Genomic DNA, 27,888 nt, shown 5'->3' with positions numbered 1-27,888 from the left:
GATAGATTGGAATTCCCGTTTAGATGCGTACTTGTTTGACGCCATGGCAAAAATAAGTTATTCGGAAATAATCTCAAAACTTAACACATTTTTAAGCGAGGATTTTCGGGATAATATTTTGTCTTTTATTATGTGTAATTTGAAGAATATGTTACATAAGACGGTAGATTGTTAAAAAAATATCAATAAAAAGAATCGTATTAAAAACCACGCTTATTATTTCTTATCTCATTTACAAACATGAATCCTATCATGATACATCCTTTCACGGGGCTCGTGTCAGGACCCACGCAGTCTGGAAAATCTCACTTTATCGCGAAATTAATCAAACATAATGACTCTTGCATATCTCCCCCACGCCAACGAATAATTTGGTGTTATACAGAGTACCAACAGAAATTATTTAATTCAGTATTGGAGCATAATCCAACAGTCGAGTTTCACGAAGGATTGTTGGACCCAGGAACTTTGAATCCAACGATTAGAAATTTTGTCATTCTCGATGACCTATTATGCGAAATAGCTAATAACAAAGACGTGACCAATTTATTCATCCGAGGTTCGCATCATCGAAACACGTCGGTACTGATTTTAATGCAAAATTTGTTTTATCACGGGAAAGAGGTTAGAACTCTCAATCTGAATTCGCAGTACCTCGTCATCTTCCGTTCCGCTAGAGACGTTTCCAGCGTACTAAATATTGCTAAACAAATTTCTCCGTCAAATACCAAATTCGTCGTGGACGCTTTCCGTCAAGCCGTGATAAAACCGTACGGCTATTTATTCATCGATTTAAAACCAAACACTTCAGATGAATATCGGCTGCGAACGGGAATCATACCGGGAGAAGAAGCCGCGATTTTTGTTCCAAAATGAGCGTACGAACTTCAAAACGAGTTTGTAAAAACTTAAACTTTTTGAAATATTTGAGCACTTGTAACGTGAAACAGAGAAAAGCTATCGTCAAGCTAGCAAATCGAGACGCTATTTTATCGTTGGTCGAATGCTGTATAAATGTACTTCGTGGGAACGTTCAACTTACAGATGAGCAAAAGAGTCGGTTGAAGAAACATCGTAAAGTGATACACCATCTATGTCGTAAAATTCCTCTCGCTAAAAGAAAACAGATTCTAGTGCAGAAGGGGGGATTTCTCCCGCTTTTATTAGCTCCGCTTCTTTCAATCGTGAGCTCAGTCGCCGGCGCGGCGATAAACCGCGCTATTAATAAGTAAAAATGGCCCGCAAAATGATTTTAGTTTCCGAAGACGCCTTACGTCGTATGAAAAACGCTACTCTAGAAGAAGTTGTTCTGGAACCGGAAATACCCACTTTGGATAAGGAAATGAAAGCGATTCTCGAGAACCCCAATATGTCCCAATCCGAAAAATTATCATTTTATAATCAAACTTTACAGCGACACTTAAGTTCTAATCAGAAACCAGTTGAAAAACAACAGCAATCAAAAAAAACCTGGTACGAAGAAATTGCCACATCTATACCACCAAGTCTGCTCACCGACGCGATATCTCTGTACAATTGGACATTGCGATATATTTCGTGGAACGAATTAGGCGAAATGGAAATTGGGGGGCGGGTCGTTTCGGGATCGAACGTTATAGATTTAATTTACGACGCGGTTAGAAAAACCAAATCAAATGTCGATCCTACGGGAATTAATAATTTTTACGAAACTTTGCAAAATAATAATGTACCAAAAAAATTTATCAAGAATCCCGCGAGGTTAAATTTGTTAAAATCATTATCTTATCTCGCGACTCCACCCAGACCGCAACAGTGGGTGACGATTTGACTGTATTTATCAATAAAACCTTTAACGTAAGTTAACGAGTATTTATTTCAATTTTTTGTCTCAGGATGGATGGTTGTACTGAAACTGTAGCTGTGGGTGTGACGTCCAGATTAGTGGATTCTTATTCCAAAAATCCGAAAATTTTAACCGCTGTCATAATAATATTTATATTCGTAATAATGGAATTATCTGAATTCCTATTATGGTACTACACGGTACCCACACCGGGAAATTTTACCAACTATGGATAAACTTAGAAATATATACTACGACGTAGCAGACTCTGGCGGTTACGTTGGCCTTCGAGGATTGTATCGTTCAGCCCGAGAAAAGGGATTCAACGTATCATTGAATGAGGTTAAAACATTTTTACAGAACCAAGATACGTATACGTTACACAAAAATGTAAAGCGGCGGTACGAAAGAAATAAGACAATAGTTTACGGTATTGACGAACAATGGCAAGCTGATTTAATTGACCTGCAGAAACTATCGAAACAAAATAAGGGATATCGTTACATACTCGCTTGTATTGACGTATTTAGCAAATTCGCTTTCGTTGAGCTGGTGAAAGATAAGAAGGGGGCTACCATAGTGAATGCTCTGAAAAACATACTAGATGGTGAAAGACGACCAAAACGCCTACAGAGTGATCACGGGAATGAGTTTGTTTGTAAAGCCGTTCAATTGGAGTTAAAATCACGGGGAATAGAATTTTTCGCGACGAATTCTGAAGTTAAGGCCAGTATCGTCGAACGCTTTATTCGATCGTTTAAATCAAGAATGTATCGATATTTCACTGGCAAAAATACAAATAAATACGTCGATACGCTCCAAGATTTAGTTACCGCGTACAATAACAGCTATCACCGTTCAATTAAATGTAAGCCCGTCGAAGTAACGTCAGAAAATTCGAAAATAATTTGGAAAACTCTATACGGAGGTATTGATTTCAGTCCGCCAGTGACCTATGATTTCGAAATTGGTGATATTGTAAGAATTAGCAAAAACAAGGGTATCTTTGAGAAAGGATATATCCCAAATTTTTCCGAAGAATTGTTTCGAGTGATTAAGCGGATACCGAGGCAACCGGCGGTATATAAACTGGAGGCTTTGGATTCGGAACCCATTTTGGGAGTGTTTTACAAGGAAGAAGTACAAAAAGTCGGAAAAGATCTCGAGACTTGCGCTTTTAAAATTGAAAAAGTGCTCAGGCGGCGACGCAAATCTGATAATTCAGTCGAGTTACTCGTACGCTGGAAGGGGTACGGACCGCAATTTGACAGTTGGGTTCAAGAAGTAGACTTAGAATGAGTTTCTACATCACTCTACCATCCGATTCTTCGCTGAATTACTTTCCCGATAATACTCTGAGCAAATTCAGAGCTTACCTTCCGGAAAATGTTCAGCTGAATGGACCTTACGAAGTAGGGTTAGCGGAAATAAGTTATCCTAGAACGTGGAACAATATCAAAGAAGAGCGGGTAGTCCGAGTTTGGACGGATGATATCATGTCGGAAGGTTTTACGGAAGAAAAACTAGCTATTATACCCAAAGCAAATTTCTCTACAATCGAAGATTTACTTGAAATGTTAAAATTTGAGGGTAAAAATGTTGAGTTTAAATACATAAAACATCTGAAACGAGTTTCGGTTCACATTGCTAAGAGTTTTTATTGTAAAATCCCTCCTGATATAGCGGTTATGTTGGGGTTTTCGATTCAGCAAGTACAAGAACTTGAAATTAGGGAATCGACGATAGCTCCATATACCGTAGATATGGACGTGGGATTACATTCGTTGTTTGTTTATTCCGATATCGTTGAAAGTACGATCGTCGGGGACAGGAACGTACCTCTCCTAAGAATTATTAGCGTTAAAGGGAAAGACGGTGAAACTATAGACTCGATATTCACTAAACCACATTATTTACCAGTCGCGGGTTCAAATATTCAAATTATCGAAATTAACATTATGGACGACTTGGGGAACCCCGTGCGATTCGAACGTGGAAAGGTGCACGTTACTCTACATTTCAGACCACGGAGGGCCTGGCTCACCCTATAACAACACGTGCGAGAACGAGTCGCGTTCATTTTAGTAAAGCATAACGAACGACCAACATCATGAGACACTCGCAGTATAATCCCGCCGTAAGCGATTACGAGAACTACTATTTGAATCAGGCTGGCTATGGATCAATTCCTGTTTATCGAGGTGTGGGTGTTCAAAGAGGATATGGATTAGGCAATATACTAGCTTCAGCTTTTCGCAGTGCCATGCCCCTTTTCAAGCGTGGAGCCCAGTTCTTAGGAAGAAAATTCCTCGATACTGGAGCGAAAGTCGTCACGGACGTTGCTAGCGGTATTCCAATCAAAAAGGCACTCGCAACTAGATCCAAAAGCGCTGGCAAAGAAACCTTAATTTCAGCCGCGGAAGTGGTTAAGCAAATGACGGGATCTGGACTTAAAAAGAAACGTTCCCGACCGCGCAAAATCACTCGACGTAAAGCCAAGAGGAGGAAAACATCGTGCCCTTCTTACTCCGATATATTTTCATAAAGCGTTATTATGGCACTGTTACATCCACATTCAAGCGGGTGTGTGAATTCGGAATTGGACCTTTTTCAAGTTCCGTTATCGCAGACGGGGATTATCGGTGGCGAATGGGTCGAATACAATCCCATTTCCAGTATTACCAACAATTCGGCGTTAACGTTTTGCATTAGTGGCAATTCAGAATCCTACGTAGACTTGTCGCAGACTCTCCTACACGTTCAGGTGGAAGTGAAAAAACAAAATGGATCTCTCCCCAAAGCCGCCGTGATCGGTGTGGGTGGAGTGGTAACTACACCAGCTGATAATGTGGCGCCGGTCAATTTATTTTTACACAGTCTCTTTCCCGAAGTGCATCTATTTTTAAACGAAAAATCCGTTACTCCTTCGGCTCAAAATTACCCGTATAAAAGTATGATTCAAACCATGCTAACTTTTGGTGACTCGGCTAAAACGAGTCATCTGACCAGCTCCTTATTCTATCGCGACACGGCGGGTGAGTTTAACGACTTTACCAAAAACGAAGGTTTCTTGAAAAGAGCTGAATTTGCTCAAAAGGGAATTATCGATATGATCGGCGTCCTCCACTTAGATGTTTGTCAACAACCTCGATATCTTCTAAACTTGGTGGATTTAAAATTTGTTTTTGGTAAACCGAACACCGATTTTTGTTTACACTCCGATGTGAAATGTCAATTGGAAATCAAATCAGCTTCGCTTTATCTGAGAAAAGTTAAATTAATTCCAGAAATACCATTATCTCACGCGAAAGTATTACAAGTGGCTAGAGCTAAATACCCCATCACTCGCACCGAATGCACTTCATTTTCGATCCCCCAGGGGAACATGAGTGTAGTGCAGGATCATTTATTTACCGGCCAGATTCCCAATAAAGTCGTGATTGGGATGGTTAGTCAAACGGCTTTTCTAGGTGACTTAAAATTATCACCATATAATTTCCAGCACTTTAATTTAAACCACATTGGATTGTTTGTGGACGGAAACAGCGTACCCCACCGCCCTCTCACTCCTAATTTCGCGGAGAATAGCTACATCCAGGCTTACGCCAATTTATTTCTACAAACGGGTCAGTGGAACATTGACGAGGGAAACCAAATAAGTCGCGAAGATTACGTTGGTGGGAACTGCCTTTTCGTCTACGATTTGACGGCTGATTTGATGAGCAACGCCGCCCATTTCCATTTAGTTAAAAACGGAAATTTGAGGCTCGAGATAAAATTCGCATCAGCTTTAGCCGAAACGATTGCTGTAATTGTGTACGCGGAATTCCAGAGTTTGATTGAAATTGATAAAAACAGAACAGTGCTTTTGAACTAGAATGGATACGTTACAACTAACTAGAATTATGGAAAACGATAAGTCCACCAAAAACCTATTTCGGGGAGTTATGGCTGCGGATCAATTACCCAAATACGTGAAGACTTTCCCCTCTCTTTATATTGTGAACACGGCTACTTCAGAAACGTCCGGAGAACATTGGGTTGTACTCTATTTCTCGAAAAATAACAGCGCTACAGAATTCTTCGATTCTTTCGGGAACGCCCCCGATATGTTTCGCTTTAATGACTTTGTCGAAAGAAATAGTAAAACTGTTACTTTTAATTCGTTACAACTACAAGGAAATCTTAGTAGGACTTGTGGAGGCTTTTGCGTGTATTTTGCTATTAATCGATGTCGGGGTGTAAAAATGTTTGATATTGTGACAAGATTTTCTAAACAAAAAAATGATAATGATAAGATGATTAAAGAATTTGTGTATTCAAACTATTCAATAAATATTGAATAACTTTTAAATGTTTTTTTTAATTTACCAATATTCAAAACAAATTGCAAAAACACTAGTTCATAAACTTTTTGTTAAAGTAAATTCACAGATCATTTCCAGTTGAAAATATTTAACATTTTTAGAATAATATTTGTGAAAATAAATCAAAATACTCTAAATATTCTTTTAGTCATATACATAATGTTCTTTTAGTCATATACATAATGTTCTTTTAGTTATATACATAATGCTCTTTTAGTCATATACATAATGTTCTATTAGTTATATACGTATTTTACGAATTCAGTCACACCTTTTTTATCTTGTCGATCCAGTGATGTCCATAGGATAGAGTTTGAATACCGTTACCCAAAATGTATCTTTTATTATCACAAGGATTTAGAGACATTTTGTTTTGGGAAATGGTAAAGAGTTGATGTCTCTGACTCACAATTCGCATCATACAGTTGCTCGTAATTTGATTCCGAAAAAGACAATTGCGGTAGCTCGAGTGGCGGATACTTTTTTTGACGACTCTCTTGCAAACACCCTTCGCGGTTTTTTTCTCCCCCTTCTCCGAAAGGATACTATACATTTTCGGGCGTAAACCGCAAAACTCGCGAATCGGAACTCCTTCCATCTCGTCTTTCATCTTCCCAATCACTTTTTTATTTGATTCATTGTGAAGAGGATGATTAACGGGATATCCTGAGAAATCGAAGAGGTGGGAGGACTTCTGTAAGTCCGCGTAGACATCCTCGGATTGTATGTCATACGTGAGGCTGTCAGTATCTGTGAAAAGGAGTCGCGCTTTACCCCCGAAATTCTTCCGCATGTACTCGTAATGAAACTCATACATGGAAAGTTTGGATAGATCCAAAATGGAGAAGCCGGTATAAATAGGTCTATTCAAAGTAAGCGACTTCCTCTTCATTTGAATGCCTACGAGTTCGTTGTGGAAAATAGTGAACTTTTCAAATGCCGGAGAAGACGCTTTCTTGATGGCCCGCTCAGGTGTTTGCACGAGATGAAAGTCTATACGATTACGGAGATTTTCCATGGTCTTACCTAGTATTAGAGAAAATGAGATTAGTATTGATTATTATTTAAATTTATATTTAATATACCAAAAGTGCTATTATTGAGCAACTTGAAAAATTCCCGTTCAAAGTTGTTTTTGGCAAGTTTTCTTTTCTCCGTATTGAACTCGATGAAGGGACGAAGCCAAGGACTTTGGTCAAACGAGAGTATCCTGTGAACTTTAGTAAGTTTCATCCCCTTCGAAACGTAGTATTTTAAATTACGATAGTGAACTACGTAACGTTGCTTGTTGAATAGATTAGGTACAAGCTTAGAAAGAGTGTCTTTTGTGGAAAGGTTCAATTGTTTAAGCATCAGTTTATAATATGAAGAAAATAAATTGGTGGTTATTGCGCGAGATTCGGGCGCAAGGGGGTAGCAATTGTGTTCTTGATGCAATTCAGCAGGATACTCTAAATCAACCTCCAAAATGAAACCATAGGATGACTCGTCCGATAAAGTAAGCACGTGTAAATTAGTGTAATCGAGGAGGTCTTTTACAGGTACCCAAGCGAACTTACTAGTGGGTAGGTAGCCGACCATCGACGACCCGTACAAATTGTTCATGTCGAAGTACATTATAAAATTACTCGGCTGCTCGGGGTCATAAGTTTCGGGTATGTATTTATTATTCGCCTTGGCGAATCTGTGGCTAATCATCGAAACCCCTCCTCGAATACCGCGCTCAATAAATAAGTGCATGTCAATATCGAGGAGTAACTCCAACTTCACTTTGGTCATGTGAAGCGCAGATTCCCAGGCGAATCCTGGTCCGGTGTACGCGTGCGCGCAATCCAGGCCATAGTATGCTACACACATGGCGCGGAAACTTTCGAAGACGTCAGCGAGCTGGAGGGTATCCGCTTGAACGTACAAATCGTGTAGTTCACCTGTCAAGAAAATTTTCGTTAGTAACATTATTTCTTTCCATTAAAGATTTCTGGCGAAATACCTAGATTTTTTACGTTGAAAGTATTCCACACTTGTCGGACTGATTCGTAACTTTCATCTGATATGTGTTCGTCAGTGAGAGAGTTGAAAAATGCTTCTCTGGGAGGAAGTGTCTCCTCAAACTTTGCCACGCTGCTCATGTAGTCGTAAGGATAGGTTAATTTTTTAAGTAAATACGGGACTTGATGCGAAGGATAGAAAGAGTTTAAAATAGGAAATTTATCCGACCCCCCCATAGCTAAGTTATTAATTAGAGTTTCGAGGGAAGCTGGCATGAAACGAAGTGAATCGATGAAATGGAGACGACCTATAGTGAAACTTATATAAGTTTCGGTGGTTGATGGAATGCAGGAAATTTTATGTTCCTTCATCAACCCAATCCTCTGCATAATAAGATTGGCGTCATATCTACAATTTGAAAATAAATATAATTTAGTTATAATTTCGTCGATAGTAGAAAGGAAAATAAATTACGTACCGTGATAAATTGTGCATGACGACGGGTGTAAACTTTCCAACTCTTAGCTTTAAATTACACGAATTGTGGGCCACTCCGCGAAAATGCCCTAAAAATTGTAATTAGACGTTAGCTTTCTGATAATAAAAACCACCGATAAAAGTGTAATATACCGGAATAATGACAATGGTCTCTAACTCCCGGATCGCTCTGCGTGAGAAGATCTCCACACACGTAACAATGAATGGCGTTGCGAACCGATTCTTCTTCGACTGGTGTCAAAACCATCGGAACGTTTTTCTTTAATAATTCGGTGATGTACTCCCGTTCCATCAACAAACTTTCAAGAAAAACATCAGTAGCGTCAGTTCCTCTATAAGTCACGGGCGGATGCGGTTTTCCTATAAATTGAATATTCTTTGTAGCGAAGATATTTTTTAAAAACAGTACAAAATATAAATACCATCGGATCCTACAACAACATAGCTGAAACCACACGCTACATGTTCGGAAAGTTTGGTTGTTGATGACAGTGAAGAATCGGGTAAACATGTATGGATTTTATCAATGATAGATTCAAAATCCGCGTATATGACGTAAGGTACCTAAATTTAAGAAGAATATTAAAAAGTGAAAATTTGTAATAAGATTTCTTTTTTACCTTTTGTAGCCAGTCGATTTTATTGAATTTTAAAATGGGTTCTTTGTGGGGCATTTTCACAAGCTGTGGACCGTGGACATTACAGTTTTTTACGTGCTCTCTATGATTACTTTCGGCGCTTACACCAGAGTAGCGGTGTAAGCAATAACGACATACGTAAATTTTTCCGTTATGATTTGTGAAGTGACTCAACAAGCGACTAAGGTCGCTAATAAGACAAAAGTGCTGGTTTTTTCCTGACACGAGATATAGAAGGTCTATTTGTCGATCTTCCGGCACTTTGTTTTCACTGACGTGAAGCGGGAACACTTCGTTATCATAACCAAAAACGTTGATTGATAGATTGTTTTTAAATTCAAATTTTGTAAGTTTTAAAACGTTTAATTGAAAAGGGAATGAAATGTCACTATAGTCTATTTCACTTTCAAATTTTTGGTATTGTTCCTTTCGGCGTCGATGTGAATTTGTAGGATGTAGTTTTGCTAGAATGCACCATAAGAAACACTTCTGGTCTTTAGTTTTAATATTTAGGAGACCTTTACCTTTACAAAGCTCCGAGGGTAGCTCTATATAGGTACCACCTACGAGTGGAAGATACGTTATAATATCCACTTGGAAAAACAAAATCCGATCAATGGTCCATCCACTACCCATGTCTTGGAATTCCCCCATTGCTTCCGCAACTTGCTTTATGCAAGAGTCTATTTGAACTGGTATTACGTCCGGCATGAGGGAAGTTTGAGTCTTGCTACGGAAATACGGTAACGCTTCAACTTCCTCGCCGTCGTTGAGTTTACGCACGTACTTCGCGCGAATAAATACGCTCCATTTTATACCCCGTTTCTTAGATAAGCGATTTTTCAAGTATTTAAATAAGGCTGAACATATAGAAGTGATTAATACCTCTGGGTCCGTTTGAGTGGTTTTCGGGGTATAACGCGAGCTAATGATGGCGTCCTCGATAGGGACATTGTGTGTGAATTTGTAGACCCCTGCACCGTTGATTAAAAACATAACAGGGGTTTAAAGAGCCCACGACAAGGGCGAAAAAGATATAGAGAAAACGAGAGTCCGAGCGGGAAAACACCGGTCGCGTACCCGCGCTAGGGCAAAAATGAATAAATAAGAAATAAATAAATAAATAAATAAATAAATATTATAATAAATAGGACGAATAATTTAAGACAAGATAAGTTATTGGGAAGGTAGGGGAACCAGCCCCTATAAGGAATATTACGAGTCGGGAAAGATAAGATCAGTATGGCTGCAAATAAAGAGCCCAAGTTCCCGAAGAGAAGACAGTCCCATCGGAGTAGAGACTAATGATGAAAGACTAGGAATTGCACGATCGACTATGCCTTCAGTGAGAGGACAGTAGCGAACATAATGGAGGGAGTCGGCGAACTCAGCCCCGCAGGCGCAAGAGTGGGTCGCGGAGTGGCCGAGCCCGTGAAGATAATTGGGAAATTTACCATGGTTGGATAGAATTTGGGATAGATAAAAATCGGTTCCAGGGCCGACGGTATCGACCGTGGGAAAGAAAGAATGGGTGAGACGGCCGGTAAGCCCAGAGTCCCAAAGCCTCTGCCACTCGCGGATAGACGAGAGCTCGAGAGAAGCGGTGAGGGACTGACGAGTTTGAAGGAGAGGTACAATAGGCGCGTCGGTATTGGTCGAGGCCAGTTTGGCGAGGAAGTCGGCCCGCTCATTGCCAAAGGTGCCAATATGAGCTTTGGTCCAAGAGATAGTAATGGAGGGGTTGCGGAATAGATGGTGCTTTAACTGCACGATGGAGGGATGAGTAGCGGAGCGATTACGCAGAGACATCACAGTGGAGAGACTGTCAGTGTAAACGCAGATAGGAATGGAGAAGTGCTGGGCTAATAGCCAGTCCAAGGCTTGAACCAGAGCCAATACCTCCGCGTCAAAGATGGAACAGTAGGTGGGAAGGCGAAACTGAGCGGAGTATAGCTCAACATTGCTACGGAAGACCACGAAAGCGCACCCGACCGCGTCAGCAGTCTTGGAGCCGTCCGTAAAAACTTCAAGACCAGTACCCGTCGGGGCGACCGTAGGACAAAGCAGGGAAATCTTAAGGGCAGGATGGATTGCATGTTTTAAGGTATCATAATGATAAGGGAAGCCCTGAAGGGCAGTATCGAAGTGGGAGGAGGGCAGACGCAGGGTATAACTGCGGAAGATTGACGCCTCTTTGCTAACCGTAATGTGAAGTGGCATGACGCCCGTTAGGACCTGAAGGGCGGCCGTAGAAGTGGTGCGGTACGACCTTGCGATGCGGAGCAAAGCGATCCGCTGTATTGAGGAGAGCTTTCGAAGCATGGCGGAGTTGTTCGTCTCGCGGAACCAAACGCCGCACCCGTAAGTTACGACGCGTTCGACCCCGGACTTGTATAGAGCCTTGAGAGCCATGCCCTTGACCCCCCAGGTGTTGCGAGCGATGAGGGCCATGTGCTGGGTAAGGGCGACGACTTTGGTACGAACCATGTCGAGGTGTGGGAGAAACGAACGGTCGCTGTCAAAAATGACACCGAGAAGCTTTAGAGAGGATACATTGCGGACGTTTTGGCCATACAAGTGAAAGATAGGCGGCCGATCCTTGTGGCAGCCAGGCCGAACAAAAGTAAGGGCATTAGTTTTTTTGGTCGAGAACTTGAGTTTATTGTTAGAGCTCCAGGCGACGAGAGAGTCGAGTAGAGCGGTCCCAAGGGCCTCTAACTGACGACGGGATTTGGCCCAAATAATCCCGAGCAGGTCATCCGCGAAACCCTGAAGGTCCGTCTGGTGGTGAAGCGGTAGGTCGAACACAGAGTCACAGGTGACATTCCAGAGAATCGGGCCGAGGCAAGACCCCTGAGGGACGCCCCGCTCGAGACCCTTGGACAAAGAACAATTTGGGGTCGAGTAAGTTATATGACGATTGGAGAGATAGCTCTGAATAAGCTGGTAAAGGTTTGTAGGGCAAGCCTTGAGGCGAAGGGAGTGGAGTATCGAGGGAATCCAGACATTATCGAAGGCTCCTTCGATGTCAAGAGAGATGAATGAGGTGTGAAACCCCTCACTTTTATTGGCAGGTATGAAAGAGTCGGCACGTGATAGAGCGTGAGTAGTGGACTTTCCCTGGCGAAAGCCGAACTGACGCGAGTCCAAAAGATGATTGGATTCGAGGAAGTGTGTGAGTCGTTCGGTTACAAGTTTATCAAGAATCTTACCCAAGGACTCAGGAAGACAAATTGGCCTGTAGGAACGAGGATCGGTAGGGTCACGATCGGGCTTGTTAAGCAGGAGAAGCCTGGACGACTTCCACTGGGCAGGGAAGTAGTGGGTGCGCAAACAACTGTTGTATAGGTGAAGTAGAATTTCCGGGAGAGCCATGTGGATCTGTTTAATGACTTCTATTGGAATGGCTGACAAGCCCACAGCCCGGTTGGAGGGCATGAGCTTGAGAACTTCAGAGATCTCGTCAGAGGTGAACAATAGATCGTCCGGGGTATTTGGAGGGTGCATAACGGAGGCGCGAACCAAGGTATGGTAAGGCAGATCGTCCGCAGGATCGTCGGAAGTGAATATTGTGTCCATAATGACCTGAACGGTTTCTGTAATGGTGGACGTTTGGCTACCGTCGGAACGACAGACCGTGGACAAAGAAGTTGGACCGCGAATTCGATGGGTGCAGATTTTGTAGGGTATGGTGAACGGGTTAGCCACATCAACCTCAGAGCAGAAAGAGTGCCAAGAGTCCAGTTTAGCTTGTTTGATAGCAAGCTTGAAGCAAGCAGCCTCGCGCTTGTAAGTCGACTTGTAAGTGGCGCGTTGGGTAGGGTCAGAGCAACGTTGAAAACGTCGACGATGCGCATTAACCCGTTGACGCTGAATCAGTAAATCCTTGGACCACCAAGGAACAGCCTTGTGCAGGCGCTGCGTGGATTTTTTCTTGAAGGCAGAGTCACAGAAAGTAACAATGCAATCGGTGAGGGAAGATACGTAAGTATCGATGGACTCAGGCGTGGGAAGATCGATGGTCAGGAAACCTGCGAGGTGAGTAGGGACCAAGTTACGAAAGGTAAGCCAGTCGACGTTCTTAAGACTATACCCCGGGTTGTACGTATGAGGAGCCCCGGAAGTCGCGAACTCGAAAAGAATAATGTTATGGTCAGAGAGAGAAACCTCGTTCAGAACAGTCCAGTTGGAAAATTTGTCAACAATATCAAGGGACGTCAAGGTGAGATCAATGAAGCTGGAGCCGTGCCCAACAAAAGTCGGACCACAGGCCGCATCGTTAAGGGAGTAAAAGTCGTTAGAGTTGAGAAAGTCAACAGTGTCCATGCCTCGGGCGTCGGTGGTAGGTGAGCCCCAGAGACCATGTTTAGAGTTAAAATCCCCTCCAATAACCATCCGGTGACCACCAAATTCGTGGAGTAAGGCAGAAAGATCGTTCAGGAAAAGAGTGTAATTACAGGTAGGGGAAGCATAGACACAAGTAACTCGGACGGAAGAGTCACCGGAGCGTAGTTCAATACTAACCATATCAGAGTGGTTATAACGGAAAGTTCTTCGACGTTTTCGAGAAAGCTATCCTCGGCGTCGTCTATTTCCATCGGTTTTTGAAGTGGTAGAGGATTATTTTGCCATGGCTGTGCGGGTGTCGGTGAAACTGGCTGCTGAAATGGGAGGATGGCTCCTTTACGCGATGAATCGGGTGTCGATGAATCTGAACCACTCGCGTGAATTCGCGAATGACGTTGCAATCCGTATTTGCGCGCGAAACTGTTACCACAAAGCAAACAAACGTATTTCCTATTACCGTGTTGTTCTCGTTTATGTCGATTCAAAGTAAACTTTGTTGCAAATTCTCTAACACATATGGTGCACGAAAACATTTTGACTCACTAGCCGCTACTCGCAACTGACAATGTCATCAGCTCCGATTCGAGCTTTTATACACTTTGCACCCCTAAACATTCGCTTCGCGTTGTTTAGGTTATAATAGTAGGGTCCTTCGTCAGTTGGGGAAGAGCAGGGTTTTTTTCGGTCTTAGCGCTTGGGACGTGGGAGAATTCTTTCAATGAAAGTACATCACTACTTTGTTATTATAACGGGGGTCGCCTCTACCTCGCTAGAATGTTTTCAATGTGATAAAGAATCTTTGGAAAATTATATCTGATGCGCTCTTTAGAATTTACAAGGATTAAAAAAATAATATCTTATTAATTCGCAACCAAAATTAAATATAATTCCTAATTATAAGTACGTAAAAAGTAAACTTTGGTATTTTCTCTTAATATTTATTTATTTTCACATTACAAATTCCTCACCGAGGGTTTGTTGAACAATTTGTTCTAAAGCCAATAATTTTTCCAAATCATCGTTAAAGTCAATTTTTTTTGTTTTTTTTTTAATCTGCTTCTCTGATGGAGCGCTTCTTTTCTTCCGCTTCTGTGTGGAAAATGAAGCGGATGCGAGAAGAGTCGAAGGAACTTCGGGGGTAGAAGAAGTTGACGCTATTGATGGTAGAGACGATAGAGATGATGATGAGTTTCCGGTTATAGAACATGCCGATGAAGATGTGACAGGGATCATTGATAGTGTGGTCGGGATTTCTGGCGTTGAAGGATTCGGCTCGTTGTTCATTCCGAAAAAGAGGAGCGAAGCGATGGAGTCTTCTTCCGCCGATATTGTTAAATCCAGTTTTTCGATCTTAAAATAATTGTAATAAATACACGTTTTATACGTAATAAACGAAAATAAACATACCCCGATTAGTTGGTTTAATCCTCCGAGAGCCCGTCTTATGTTGGCTATGTTCGGGTGGTAACATAGGTGCACGTCTATAACTGCACACGCTTCATCCGGGCGGAATTCCACCCAAAATCCCCGATGTTGCTTCCGGATAATGACTTCGAAAGTTCGAAAATTGAAGACTGGTAATTCGGGGCGGCCGGGAATGTGTCCCAGCGCAGCCTTATATCTTAAGACTGCGACGGTAACTTTTTTGTCTAAGACGGTATTGTTAGTTGCCATTCTGAAATGAATATGATTTTGATTTTCGGGAGATGGGCTTATATATCCCAGCCAGAATTGAAATTTCTTCTGGAAGTCGTCTCCACCACAAGTAATAAATAGAGCTTATAGTTTACAACCTTTCGTAATAACAAGAATGTATTTACGCCATAAGATATAAATTACGCTTTATTTATGTCACAAAGAATAAATAACGTATTTATACTATAAGGTATACATAAGAACGTATTTATACTATAAGGTATACATAAGATCGTATTTATACTATAAGGTATACATAAGAACGTATTTATACTATAAGGTATACATAAGAACGTATTTATACAGTGGGGTATAAATAAAGATTGTATTTATCTATATTTAGTATAAATATATTCTTGGTAATAAGACTAATTCTGATTTCCATCGGTAGACCTATTAGACGGTTGTAAGTAAAAATGTTTCTATTTAACCATTCCACTTCCCAATGTTTGATTCAAGTAAATGTATATGAGAGAGGTAAAAAAAAATCAGATATGGTTAAGACCAAAATATTTTATTTATATTTTTTCCATAAATTTATCTGATGCGCTTTAAATAATGCACAATTGAAATTTTGAAAATGGTATTTGCAGACCCTTGGACCCAAATCTGCAAAATTTTTAAATTTTGGGCATCCAATGTCCTCAACGTTAATGATCTTCTTAACGAAACGATTCGAGAGGAACGATGTTTTCTCCAGACCTTTCGTGAAGAAGGTTGACGCTTTAGATGTGATGTAGGTGATGATTCCATCCAATTCGTTTATTTCGTATTCACCCTCGTCCCACTGCATCCCGCAAATATTCGTCGAGATCCACGAACAAAGTCTTTTGTCTTTCACGTTTAGCTCGTGATACGGAAAAGGCGGCTTAAAGGCGTACACCCCACTCTCTCCAGTTTCAACCACCAAGAATGCCAATTCTTTGAGAACATATTCGTTGTTGGCTCTCAGAAAGTTGACTTCGAGAATGCAAGAGTTATTCTCCGACCTAGAATTGACAATACAAATTAAAAATGATTCGCGAATAATTAATACGTGATAAAACTCACATTTTGGGTTACTCCTCGTATGACTGGTGAGCGTCGCTTCTAAAACGTGAAAGACAAGATTCCAAATTCGGGATGTAATTTTAAGGAAACTGAGTCCCTTTATATAGTACTCATCCGTGCGCTTTTTACTTGGTTTCATATACTTTACAAAAAGAGTAATTTCAATCCTTGGCGTTACTCTCCGTTCATTTCAATTGACGTTTCGCATCTGTAAGAATTCTATTTGCAGACTAAACACGCTGGAAAACAAACGGCTTCTTTCCACCTGGTTAACCTTAGACGTTGCTCTCCGTTCAAATCCCCGCAAATATACAATCGTCGTAATATCGCTACCCTCACCATAGATTCACGCCCCGTACCGACTAAACACGTGTATAAACAAACCGCTTCTTTCTGGCGCGGATGAAAAGCTTGACCTCGTTTTATCGCGGACCTCTATTCCGCTTCCTTATTACGCCCCGTCAATAAATCTCCGGCTGGCTCCGATGGTCCCTTCGCGTTTTCGACGGATGCTCTCGTATTCTCGATGCTGACCCGTACTTTGTTCATGAATTATACCCCATGCCATACCCTATTGGGTATTTCGTTAATCCCCGCGTAAACTCCCACCCCGTACCGAGGAAACGCGCGTATAAACAAGCCGCTCCTTTCTGGCGCGGTTGAAATCCGAGACCTCACTCTCTTCCGGGTCTCTCTCCCCTACCTCGTCACGAAACTCAGCTTCCTCCTCGAACGATATTACAACAAGACTCTGACCGGCTTCGATTCTCACTCCACGTTTTCATCGGTCTCTCTCGTATTCTCGATGCCGGCAAATCTGGCCACATCGAGCCGACGCGGTTTCGAGGGAGATACCGGCACCCCGCGCTAACCCTATGGAAAATATTGGCACCCCGTTATAACCCTATGGGAATTTTGCACCCCGTGGCTCTAAACTCTCACTTTTACACTACTCGGACATTCAGACCAATAACATAAGGTAGGATGAGCGTGAGGGTTGCGCAAACGAAACTTGATGCCGGGTAAAAGAATGGGGGGAAAGAACAAAAAGGGGAATTTCTAAAGCTTTTTGCGACGGGTTTTTTAAAATGAGGCCGCCGTTCCTTCTCTACTTCTTCCATGGTAAGAACTACGATTATTAATCCAAGGCAGATCAGTCCAATCATATGTCCTGAAACTGCACTTGCAGATGCGAGCGGAAACCTACTGAAATTCAAATGCAATTCGTCTACACATTTTAAGTTAAGCTAAATGTATTAATGCTTGCTTACCTTCGAATTAGTGACTACTCTGAAGGTGGTAAACCTTATATACTAAATTAGAACATAATAGCTGACGGTATTACACAAAAGTTAAATTTAATTGAGCTTCAAAATTTCTTTTAAATAATCTGTACCCCAAAACATTTTTGAGATAAGCTTTGAGGATTTCATTTCGGGTGGGGTTTATACTTACGTTTTGCACCCCTTCCCTCGAGACTTAAAAAAATATGTAAAGTTTTGCAATACTGCCTTTTTTCCCTTTCGGTGGGGTTTAATTACCCCAAGCACCCTTAAATGCACCCTAGAGTAATTGGATTAAGTTAAATGGTATAGTATAGTCCATTTATTGATCAGTTGATTATTATTTAGTCAAAAAACCGAAAAAAAACGAGACAAAGATGATTTAACATTATTCCTTAACTTTAAGTTACAGCATATCACTGCCGGCAGATCAAGAATCCGTATCTTTGAAGCTGGACAATGGCTCTTGGACATCATTTAGAGGAATGATACAAAGAAATGTTAGTTATTTTCTCCAATTTTCTATATGTCCATAGTTTAAGTTAATAATTCAGAATAACGCAAAAAAGCCACTTAGTTTTAAAGTCGAAATTGCCTTAATTATGATTGTTTTTTTTTCAGTGTCCCTTATTTTTTTGAGTACATTTTTAAAAATCGAGATTGAGTAACCGATCACTTTTAAAAGGAATATAACCTGCACAGCATTCTTTATGGGAGACCCCTTCAATTTTACAAATTTCCCTGCCCAGCGGCGCCAAACATTTTTAAAGCCAAAGGCAAAAGCGGCCAGAGCTGAAAACGTTGGTGTTCCACACCAAAAACATGAGGTTATATTCCCTTTATCAACGACATTAATTTGGTGTCATAATAATCACGATAAATAAGTTAAATTTAGTCGTGATTAACTAATTCTAAACCACGAATTAATCTTTTCCAATCGACGACTTTTTTAATAATCATCAATGAATTTATGTTAATAATATATCGCTACTGAGCATTTGAGAGACTGTCAGTACCCAAAACCAAAACATTGCGTTATATTTTAATGTCTCTCTTAAAAGTCACTCGAAGACTTAGGCCTAATGTGGTGCCTTGTGTATTAGCCTAGCTGATTATCTTATCTTATAGTCAACTTTCACATTCTTTTCACGTTCTAGAAAGATGTGAAGATAGGCAGTTAGTTGATTTGTCTGTTTAATTGCACAGGACACGGACATCGCTCTGGGGCCGGAGATTCTCGTCCCGGAACAGCTGGAAGGAGTTAAACTTGGAACTTACTATTTCTTGTACACTTTCTACTTTTTCACTTCGGCTGGAGATCCCAAGGCTGCGGATTTCTCCAATATCGTGATGGCCTTCGATCGAGAGGTACCGTCAGTTGCTAAGCTACTTTTTCCAACTTCGATAGTTAAAGGGCAACGGGCGGGTCAAAATCCTGTTACAGATTTTATCCAAATTCTTCCCCCTTCTGCGCAACTTCAAGTTTTTCAAATACACTGTTATATATAATGGCTTTATTTTAGAACTCTCAAGTGGTTAAAACTTTTTCTAATTTTTAAGACCATTCAAGGTATTGCCACAGAACATATTTAAACAAAATGGTACACTTCGGCAATATAATATATGCCTTCATGGAGTACAAGATTGAAATACGAACGTAACATTTAATTTTTTTATTAAAGTATAAAAGAGCGCGCGAATTAAACGCGAGCTAAACAACATAAGCTAGAAATATTATGATACAATTGAATGAATAATTAACACTAATATGAAATTTAAGATAACATAAAAGAGGGGAAAATACAGCAAAAGTGGAGACTAGTAATTTTAAAAAGATAAAAATATAAAGATATCTGATCGGATAGAAAGTCTCACATTGAGGCCAGCCGGAAATTCCTAATTTGTGAATCAAAAGGATAAAATCATCTTTAGAGGAGCAGAGACGTTGTAGCCGTAACAACTGGCAGTAGGGTATGGGCACGGGTTACTTCGATAAAACTCTCTTACCTAAATTTTCGTTCCTACAAGCGGTATTCCACCACTATTAAGTTGGTCAATGCGGGAATTAAAAAATTACCTCCTAAATTGATTAGACAACTTAACCTCACTAGCCGTAACTTAAAATCTAATAGGTATACTATAATCTTTAATTGTAATTTAAACTTCAATCCATAAGTGGAGGTATTTCATTTTCTTTAAATAAGAACTAATATTTCCAATTATACTACTGCAGCTGCAACCTCAGAAATGAAACAAATTCATCGTATAGTTTGAGCAAGGATAACAATGCTAACCCTAAATGTATTTAAGAGTGGTGGGCCTTCTGAAAGATTCGGATAAAACATATTAATAAAATATAATGCAATTTATATCATTTTCCCTTTGATTGCTCTCGAGTGTTTGATATTACCCCAATTAACATTTCATGGTCCATTACGTGCTATCATAAATTTTTGTGTGTTCCATTTACTGCTCTTGAGCTCTCTGAGATCGCTCGAAATCGATCTTCGGATTTCAACAAATCCAAGGATAGAAACATTTTTGAGTGTTCCAACGCTCTCGGTCCGCTTGTAACATTTTTTTTCCGAGTGTTCCCTTTCAGTTCGCGAATAAATCGCACGAATCTTCGAAACGTGTTCCATTTCTCTCTCAATCGGAGTGAGATCAATTACGCCAGAGACGAATTCGGAGAGAAATTCGAGGAGTCAAATGGGGGAGACAATTTATACTTTCTCTAAATAAGCCGTATTTTGTGTTCAGATTTGGTACATCCTGGTATCGCTCGTGTTTGCATTAGCGCTATCGACCTCAATTTTCGATGTCACGAGCGACTTCTTCCACGGAACAAGAACAACGAATAAGCTATCTGTGTTTGAAATGAATTTTTGGATGTATTTGGCTACTTTCTTGCTCGAAGGTAAACGTTAAAATTTTTAAAAATAAATGAAAAACGGAAAATTAAATTCGTCTTAATAAAAATCAATATAGGTACGCCTAGAATGCCCACTCACCAGAAAAGTCGATTCGTCTTCGGTATTTGGCTAATAGCGGTTCTCGTCATGATGAACGCTTTCTCGTGTCAATTCAAGACGGCCCTCATGATCAAAGGCCCGGACGACACCATGGACACCGTCAAGGATCTTTCAGAGAGACCTCAACTCACCATTTATTCCAGAAAGTCTGGCTACTTGGAAAAACTTTTCGAAGTGAGAAATGCTTTAGTATAGATTGCGAAGTCGACTAGTCGTTAGTTCTTTCCTCTCGCTGGAAGAGCAACCGGGATCGATCATAGCTTGTGAGACTTTACTCAAGATTGTCAGTTGCAGGTTAAGAATGGCAAAATATCTAGTACATTTGGTGGAAAGATACTAGCACGATTTTCCCGTAAATCGTCGTTGGGAATTTCGAATTTCGACTATTTTCTTTTGAGTTCCTAAATGTTCCTCCGCGTGTTATATTAATCCATTTTAGAAATTTCCATTGCGTAAATTTCAAATTGATCAATAAATATTTTATGTAGATTATTATTTTTAAGCTTTATTATAGGGCATTTATAGGGAAATGCAAACATTAAGGTTTGGGTTTGTGTGATCGGTAAAAATGGATTTTGTAAACAAATCGAGGTAACCAGCGTAAAAAAGTAAACTTTAACAGTATTTAAAGTTCCTGCTGCTTGGTTTTGTGCTTGCTGCAACCTACTTCCAGGGGCAAGTAGGCCACACTTTGAAGCTTTCTGGCGCTCATTTAAGTCATCGTAGGAAAATGGGAAAAACATGCATACTTCTCAACTCACCCCCTACAACTCCTTAAATATTTTGCATAACCTTTTGAAACACCCTGTATTACAATGTTTACAATGCATACTTTATTTTAAAACTTTTAAACTTAATTTCATGTTTAATAATTTAATTGGATATAGGAATCTCCGATAGAAGAATACCAGCAAATATGGAAGAACATTCTAGGCAAAGGCAAAGACGGATTTCAGGAAATCAGTTACTTTTTCGAGCGGGAACTCTACGATAACATCAAAGCGGGGAAAGGAGTCATTATGACGCCCCAAGAATTTCTGAAGGCGGTCATTCAAAATTTCTGTCCAACGATGGTCGGGAGTCGGCGATTCTATTTTGTAAAGGAGCCCGCTTTTTCAAACACTTTCGCGTTTTACGTCACCCCAACATTCCCAGATGATCTTCTCAGACAATTTAGTAAAAGGTAACTCTTTATTTGATTAAGAATGTACTTTATTTATTGTTAGGGATAATGACTATGCTGAGGCGATCCACTAGTTCCGTGGTCTAGTTTTCGTACGGCACGAGATGGGGAAGGAAACACGTCACCGGTGTGTGTTTCAGTGCCCCCGCCAGCAGTAGGCACAAGTAGGCACGTGCCTATGTTCAAAAATTTTGGGCCTATTTTAGGGGCCTCTAAAAGTTTAAAAAAATTGCCTCTGGGGCCTCCAAATGTGATTTTTAAATTTTATTTATTTTTAAAAATTGGTCATCTAGCCCCCTAAAATAAGAACTCCCATTCAATTCCAATTTCCAAGATTCCTAAATGGCCCTAACAAAACGTTCCCTTTTGAACCACCTATACTCGAAATCAATATTACTTGAACAAACAGGTAGTTCTCAATTTCGATTCTCTCCCAGACAAATTTTTTCTAAGTCTCTTCCGAGACTAACTTTGCCAATACAGCCTTTTTAAATGCTATTTAGCTGTTTTAAGCTAATTTTTAAACAGCCTTTTTCAAGGCTAATTAGCTATTCTAGCTAAATTATTCAAAAAGCCCTTTTCAAGGCTAATTAGCCATTCTAGCTAAATTATTCAAAAAGCCTTTTTCAAGGCTAATTAGCTATTCTAGCTAAATTATTCAAACCGCTTTTTTCAGGGCTTTGATATAGCTGGTATTATTAAAAAGTCTGTTTGAAGACTACATAGCTTTAACTAAGCTTTATTTTCTTAAACCTTTTTAAGGTTATTTCGCTATTAGTATATAATAGTAGCATTTTCAAATATGAGTACCAGAAAATTTTTATCTGGGTCCCAAAAATGAGAAAAATGGAAAAGGGAAGATAGTTTCGTTAGTAATCAGAAAGCTGCAATGGCACGTTTTTTGAAATCGTCGGCGCAAAGCCATAACTATAGTTCTGAGAAAAACCTAGTCAAAGAATTGGGAAAGGGTTTAGAATCCTTGGAGGCTGATAACAGTCACTGTTTTAGTAATACTGCTGAAGTTCATCCAAACGTCAGTACTGATATGGAAATGGAACTGACTCATGAAGGAGAAATTGCAGAAGTAATTGCACACCCCAACTCTAACCATGCACAAAATACATCAAACAACGTGTCCAATTCAAAATAAATGGGCTTACACGCGTTGAATAACTTGGATATTAGTCTAGATAAAGATTGCCTTCCAGTTCAGCCTAAACTAAATCCTTTTCCTAAAATATTAATTGGCGGTAAAAATCGAGGTTTCAATTCTTCTTGGTATGACAAATATCAAATGATTGAATATTCAGTTGCAAAGGATGTAGTGTATTGTTTTTGTTGCCGTCATTTTTTAGGCAGTAGAAACACTGCATTTCTAAAGCGATTTTCGGATTGGAAAAACATGGGGACACAATTCGAAGAACACTTCACTTCCAACAAATCTTCTCACCAACTAGCCTACAAAATGTACTTAGACTACATGGAATCCATATCCCGTGGATCAATAGTTTGCCAGGTTAACGACCACCATAGACTAGACGTTATTAGAAACAGAGAGGTCCTATCTACACACGTGGAAGTGATTATTTTATGTGCCCAACAAGATTTAGCACTTCAGGGGAACACTTACACATCCGCCGACAATATTGGGAATAGGGGAAACTTTATTGCAATATTAGATATTTAAAAAAAAATGTCATGATTTAAAAGCAAGTTTAGTGAGAAAAATTATTGTTCAAGAGGTCAACTACTATAGGGTAGTTTGGGCGCTTGCCCAACGTGTTTAGCTCCGGGGGTCAGAATTAAAACGTAATAATTAGATTACTTTGAAATTCAAAATTGTCAAAATTATTTTAAGCACTAAACAAGAGGCTGTTTTACACATCAATATTAATTTAATAAGTTAAAACACAACAATAAAACAGTTCAGCTTGAAATAGCGCGAAACTAGACAATGGCCACTGTAGTCTTCCCCCTTAACAATGGGGGAGACAAGCCTAAATAAGTAGTTGATGAATTTGGGTAAAGAGGTAATCGTAGGGTGGAATTCTTCGATTAAAAGTAAAGTTGGTAATATTTTTTGTAAATAATATACTTAACAATAAAAAATTATTAATTTAATAATAATAAAACTTTTATTAATTTAATAATAATAACATTTTTATTAATTTAATAATGATACATTTTTTATTAATTTAATAATAATAAAATTTTTATTAATTTAATAATGATAACATTTTTATGAATTTAATAATAATAAAATTTTTATTAATTTAATAATAATAAAAATTTTATTGATTTAATAATAATAAAAATTTTAAATAATTATATACAATTTGTCTAGTTAAAGAACAACAAAAATTACAAAGGAGTTTTTTATGGGGGCCTCTTAATAACGCAGTGCCTACTCGCGAAAAAATCCTGGCGGGGCTACTGGTGTGTTTCAATCGCGTCGGAAGACGTCAGTTTTAAGAAAACAGGCGAGATACCAAACCGATTTGATTGCCGCTCAAGGGGCAGAGCATACTGGTGGACCACGAGGGAAAACGTCAAAATTATTCTCAACATATTCATTATCTCTAATTATAAACCAATATATCCTTAGTCCTAGCAGAGTTGTAAAGATATGGTTTGATCACTTATCAATTCTACCATAGAAGAGTTTCCAAAAAATGTGGTAAATAGATGGCGCGGCGCTCCCGACACTCTGTTTCCCCTTCAGATACTTATTGGCTTTCCCTAATTACATCGTAGTACTGAGATGCAGCCTAATTTATAGGAGATAGCAGGAAATTTAAATTTTATAAGCTAACTGGGATCGATTTATTTTGGTTTCGTTTTTACACTTGTGAATTTTAAAGAAATGTATTTTTTAAATATTTATAATTAATCAACGAACATTTAACTATAGTTTCTCAAATATTAATTTGAATTTAAATATCAAATTTGTACTAGAATTGATAAAGTAATATCACTGATAGTAGTTTTGCATTTTGGCTCTTAATTAGCTTAGGTTTGTTTAGTTAAAAGGAACCACTTATGGACTGCATTGAAGAAATTTAAAAACTTACTAATAGCTCGTACCGATAGGTCTTCGAGCAAACAAAAAGACGCGAAACTCGGACCAAATAGATATTCGAGTGAAAAACTAAATTAAGATCTATTTGGTCCGAGTTTCGCGCCTTTTTGTTTGCTCGAAGACCTATCGGTACGAGCTATTAGTAAGTTTTTTTAAATTTCTTCAAATTTTTTGGGGGTTTAGCTTTATTATTCCTTTTATTATTGGACTAATCTACTTATTCGCTAATTTTATCATCCTTAGGTTTGTTTAGATTGTTTGCAATTTTCAAAAATGTAATTGTTAATTAATTAATTTAAAGATCATAAAGGACAGAGTCCGATCGACACGAACTCTCGGTGGTGTTCCCTTTCCTTAGGTACTCCATTCGAATGAGGTAAAGCCCACAAAATATCTAGACAGGCTACGTAGCGTCAGTAGCGCCATCCGTGGGAGAAAAACCTTTCGCCAAATAAAAAGTCTAAGTGATCAAACGATCTCTCTAGAGTCCTGGTCTTAGTCATAAATCTCGTGTCAGTGGCGGCGCTAGGGGGTAGGCCAGGTAGGCCACTGCCTACCTTAAAATTTTGATGGGCCCCAAAATCACCCTATAAGGGGCCCCAAATTGATCTAGAAAGGGTCTCAAAATTGTCCCAAGAGGTAAAATTATTTATAAATAACAATGAAACAATTGCCGATAATGTATTTAGAAATTTTTGAGGTATCTCCTAGTAAATAAAACCAGTTCTGTTATATTTGGACTCGTTTTACTATTGTTAGAACTTTTTTGTTCGTCATGTACATCACTACTTTATTTTATTGAAGAATTTCGTTTATAAAAGGGGGGTTCCGGGTCGGGGGCCCATTTATTTGGTTTGCCTACCCTCGCGAAAATTCCTGGTGCCGCCACTGGTCTCGTGATTTACATATCTATTAAACAAAGTAAATTAATCTGACCTTTTTATAGAGAATGCGGCAATATGCGGTAGCTTACCTGTTTCGGGTCATTCCATTTAAGGAGGGGTATACGAAATAATTTTTTTTCTCGAAAACAAAAAATATTACCCTCGCAGTTTTTTGACTGCAACTAAAGCGTGTATAGGGAATGCAAAAAAAAATTAAATTTTGAAAATTAAAAATGAGCTATTTTCAGGGTCAAAGGTCAACTATTTAAAACTTGATTTATTGTATTTTATCTTATATATAGCATGAAGCTTAGGGCTTATTTACATTCCGCTCTTCAATTCCTTTAAAATGAGCCCTCTTTCGAATTTTTGTGTTAAGTAGAAGCTGAGATAAAAAATGGTTAATGGTAGGGTTCAATGTCATTTTCAAAAATGTGACTACACTGTATCTCAGCAACCGCTCCTCCAATCTTTCTGAAATTTTCAGAATCGACTTCTACGGCCAACATAACCCTAAATAAAAGTTTTCACGAAATTTGGCGATGGTCGGGTGAACAAGTGGGAAAATCTACGTAATAGGACGGCTCGGAAACGAATAAAATCGTAAATTAGCATGAGACGAATAGACCAGTCATATAGCTTTTGGCAAGTTTCCCATATATAAACTGGTAGAAAAATTATATGGAAGTGGGTCTATAAGGCGAAAACCCATTAATTAACGTATTTTAGTAAAGTTGGTATACATTTATAAAATAAAGATACCTTTTAAATATTTTTCCTAAATATGTTCATTTTAATTGTGTATGGAGTTTCAATAAAATCGGAGATGGTGCCGTGGGGACGTTGGTCGATTTCACATGGAATGACCCTTAAGCACTTAACTTTTTATCGTTGTCAATTAACTTGTTTCTTAACTTTCATATATTTATAAAATGCAGTACACTAGATTTGAAAAATTTGGGCTGTCCATTCAATTATACAATGAAAGCCAGTGTCCTGGGGGTAACGTTTAACATCTTTATAGCAGTACTTAATTCATAATCCATTAACTAGATTGAGTGTTAATCGAAAATAATTAAATGTAGTACGAACTAAATCTAAAATTAGTTCGCTAACAGGTGCTACTACTTGTTTATTATCGTAATTAGCGCCAATCACCTAAATCTAGTGGCAGAAATGTGAAATTCGTTGATCCACCTTAAATATCATACTCTCTTTAGTTTAAGTTGATAATTCATTCAATTTCTTAAGAAAATAAGGTATAAAAAATAATAATAAATAAATCTATTGTTATCAACGTCTTGAAATATTTGTTGTATCCCGAGATTTCTTTAATTCATATACATGTAATAACGTCAGTTTTTACTGATCGGAGCCACGAATGTTTGGTGCCATATGTAGGGTTTATAAATAAATAGACTTATTTTAGACACAATGCTAAGTGTGTCGCTCTTTCATTATCCTGGTGTAGATGAAAGCACGGTGGCATTACCGACTAGGCAATTGTACCACTTTGCCTGGGGTCCGGAAAGACTGCTGAGGCCGCCCTGAATGACAGTATGAAATTTCTGGTCTCTTCATTGTGAGGAGCGGAAGTAGTTCATTTCCTCTGCTATTTATCGTCAACTTTCTGAGGATTCTTTAGAATACCGTGCATACACTGTAGCAGAGGAGATACTTATCGTACCGGGGTACTTGAGGTAGAGGCCTATTAGCATCGGGTAATGTTACAACTTTAGCCTCGTCCTTTGAAATATAAACTAACCGCAAATGCCAAACCGAAACATTTAGCCTTAGAATATCAAGATGAACTACGGGTACATCTAGTAAAGCCCAATGCATCGGATTTCTAAGGAAATTTTTCCCATGAGCAACGTGACATTTAAACGGTTTCTTAGGCAAATTTTGCGTCAGCAAACCAAATAATTAAAATACTTATTTTTTACTAATTAATAAAATTTCTGATGATGCTTTTTTTGTAATTAATCGTTATAACAATGAAAATCAATTAAAGTTAT

The 27,888-nt window shown here is 39.1% G+C and overlaps 6 protein-coding genes across 6 annotated transcripts; 3 read left to right on the top strand and 3 right to left on the bottom strand.

Annotated features, from left to right (window-relative positions):
• The first annotated feature begins 2,053 nt into the window (after nucleotides 1–2,053).
• LOC149959064 (uncharacterized) lies at nucleotides 2,054–3,124 on the top strand. Its single transcript, XM_090167334.1, has 2 exons — nucleotides 2,054–2,475; nucleotides 2,767–3,124. Exons 1-2 carry the CDS (start codon nucleotides 2,054–2,056, stop codon nucleotides 3,122–3,124), a joined length of 780 nt encoding a protein of 259 aa, XP_090023460.1.
• Nucleotides 3,125–4,379: 1,255 nt separating this feature from the next.
• Nucleotides 4,380–5,702, top strand: LOC149959063 (uncharacterized protein F54H12.2-like). Its single transcript, XM_090167333.1, has one exon. The coding sequence runs from the start codon at nucleotides 4,380–4,382 to the stop codon at nucleotides 5,700–5,702; it is 1,323 nt and encodes a 440-aa protein (XP_090023459.1).
• Nucleotides 5,703–6,329: 627 nt separating this feature from the next.
• On the bottom strand, nucleotides 6,330–7,512 carry LOC149959062 (uncharacterized). Its single transcript, XM_090165135.1, has 2 exons — nucleotides 7,278–7,512; nucleotides 6,330–7,218 (listed from the first exon to the last, which is right to left on the bottom strand). The coding sequence occupies exons 1-2, from the start codon at nucleotides 7,423–7,425 to the stop codon at nucleotides 6,458–6,460; spliced, it is 909 nt and encodes a 302-aa protein (XP_090021261.1). The 5' UTR covers nucleotides 7,426–7,512; the 3' UTR covers nucleotides 6,330–6,457.
• LOC149959061 (uncharacterized) lies at nucleotides 7,451–10,028 on the bottom strand. The gene is made up of 8 exons (XM_090167332.1): nucleotides 9,842–10,028; nucleotides 9,300–9,607; nucleotides 9,102–9,243; nucleotides 8,812–9,039; nucleotides 8,660–8,747; nucleotides 8,183–8,589; nucleotides 7,544–8,120; nucleotides 7,451–7,463 (listed from the first exon to the last, which is right to left on the bottom strand). Exons 1-8 carry the CDS (start codon nucleotides 10,026–10,028, stop codon nucleotides 7,451–7,453), a joined length of 1,950 nt encoding a protein of 649 aa, XP_090023458.1.
• A 4,610-nt stretch (nucleotides 10,029–14,638) lies between these two features.
• On the bottom strand, nucleotides 14,639–15,316 carry LOC149959060 (uncharacterized). The gene is made up of 2 exons (XM_090165134.1): nucleotides 15,072–15,316; nucleotides 14,639–15,014 (listed from the first exon to the last, which is right to left on the bottom strand). The coding sequence occupies exons 1-2, from the start codon at nucleotides 15,133–15,135 to the stop codon at nucleotides 14,713–14,715; spliced, it is 366 nt and encodes a 121-aa protein (XP_090021260.1). The 5' UTR covers nucleotides 15,136–15,316; the 3' UTR covers nucleotides 14,639–14,712.
• Nucleotides 15,317–17,393: 2,077 nt separating this feature from the next.
• Nucleotides 17,394–21,981, top strand: LOC149959059 (glutamate receptor ionotropic, kainate glr-3-like). The gene is made up of 7 exons (XM_090167331.1): nucleotides 17,394–17,431; nucleotides 18,099–18,192; nucleotides 18,899–19,060; nucleotides 20,453–20,609; nucleotides 20,681–20,898; nucleotides 21,612–21,907; nucleotides 21,951–21,981. Exons 1-7 carry the CDS (start codon nucleotides 17,394–17,396, stop codon nucleotides 21,979–21,981), a joined length of 996 nt encoding a protein of 331 aa, XP_090023457.1.
• The last annotated feature ends 5,907 nt before the right edge of the window (nucleotides 21,982–27,888 follow it).

Source organism: Leiobunum rupestre, chromosome 2 (genome assembly GCF_980474605.1).
Source record: "Leiobunum rupestre chromosome 2, qqLeiRupe1.1.hap1, whole genome shotgun sequence".
Classification (NCBI taxonomy): Eukaryota; Metazoa; Arthropoda; class Arachnida; order Opiliones; family Sclerosomatidae; genus Leiobunum; species Leiobunum rupestre.
The sequence above is the reverse complement of the archived record's forward strand: the minus strand, read 5'-3'. Positions and strand labels throughout refer to the sequence as shown.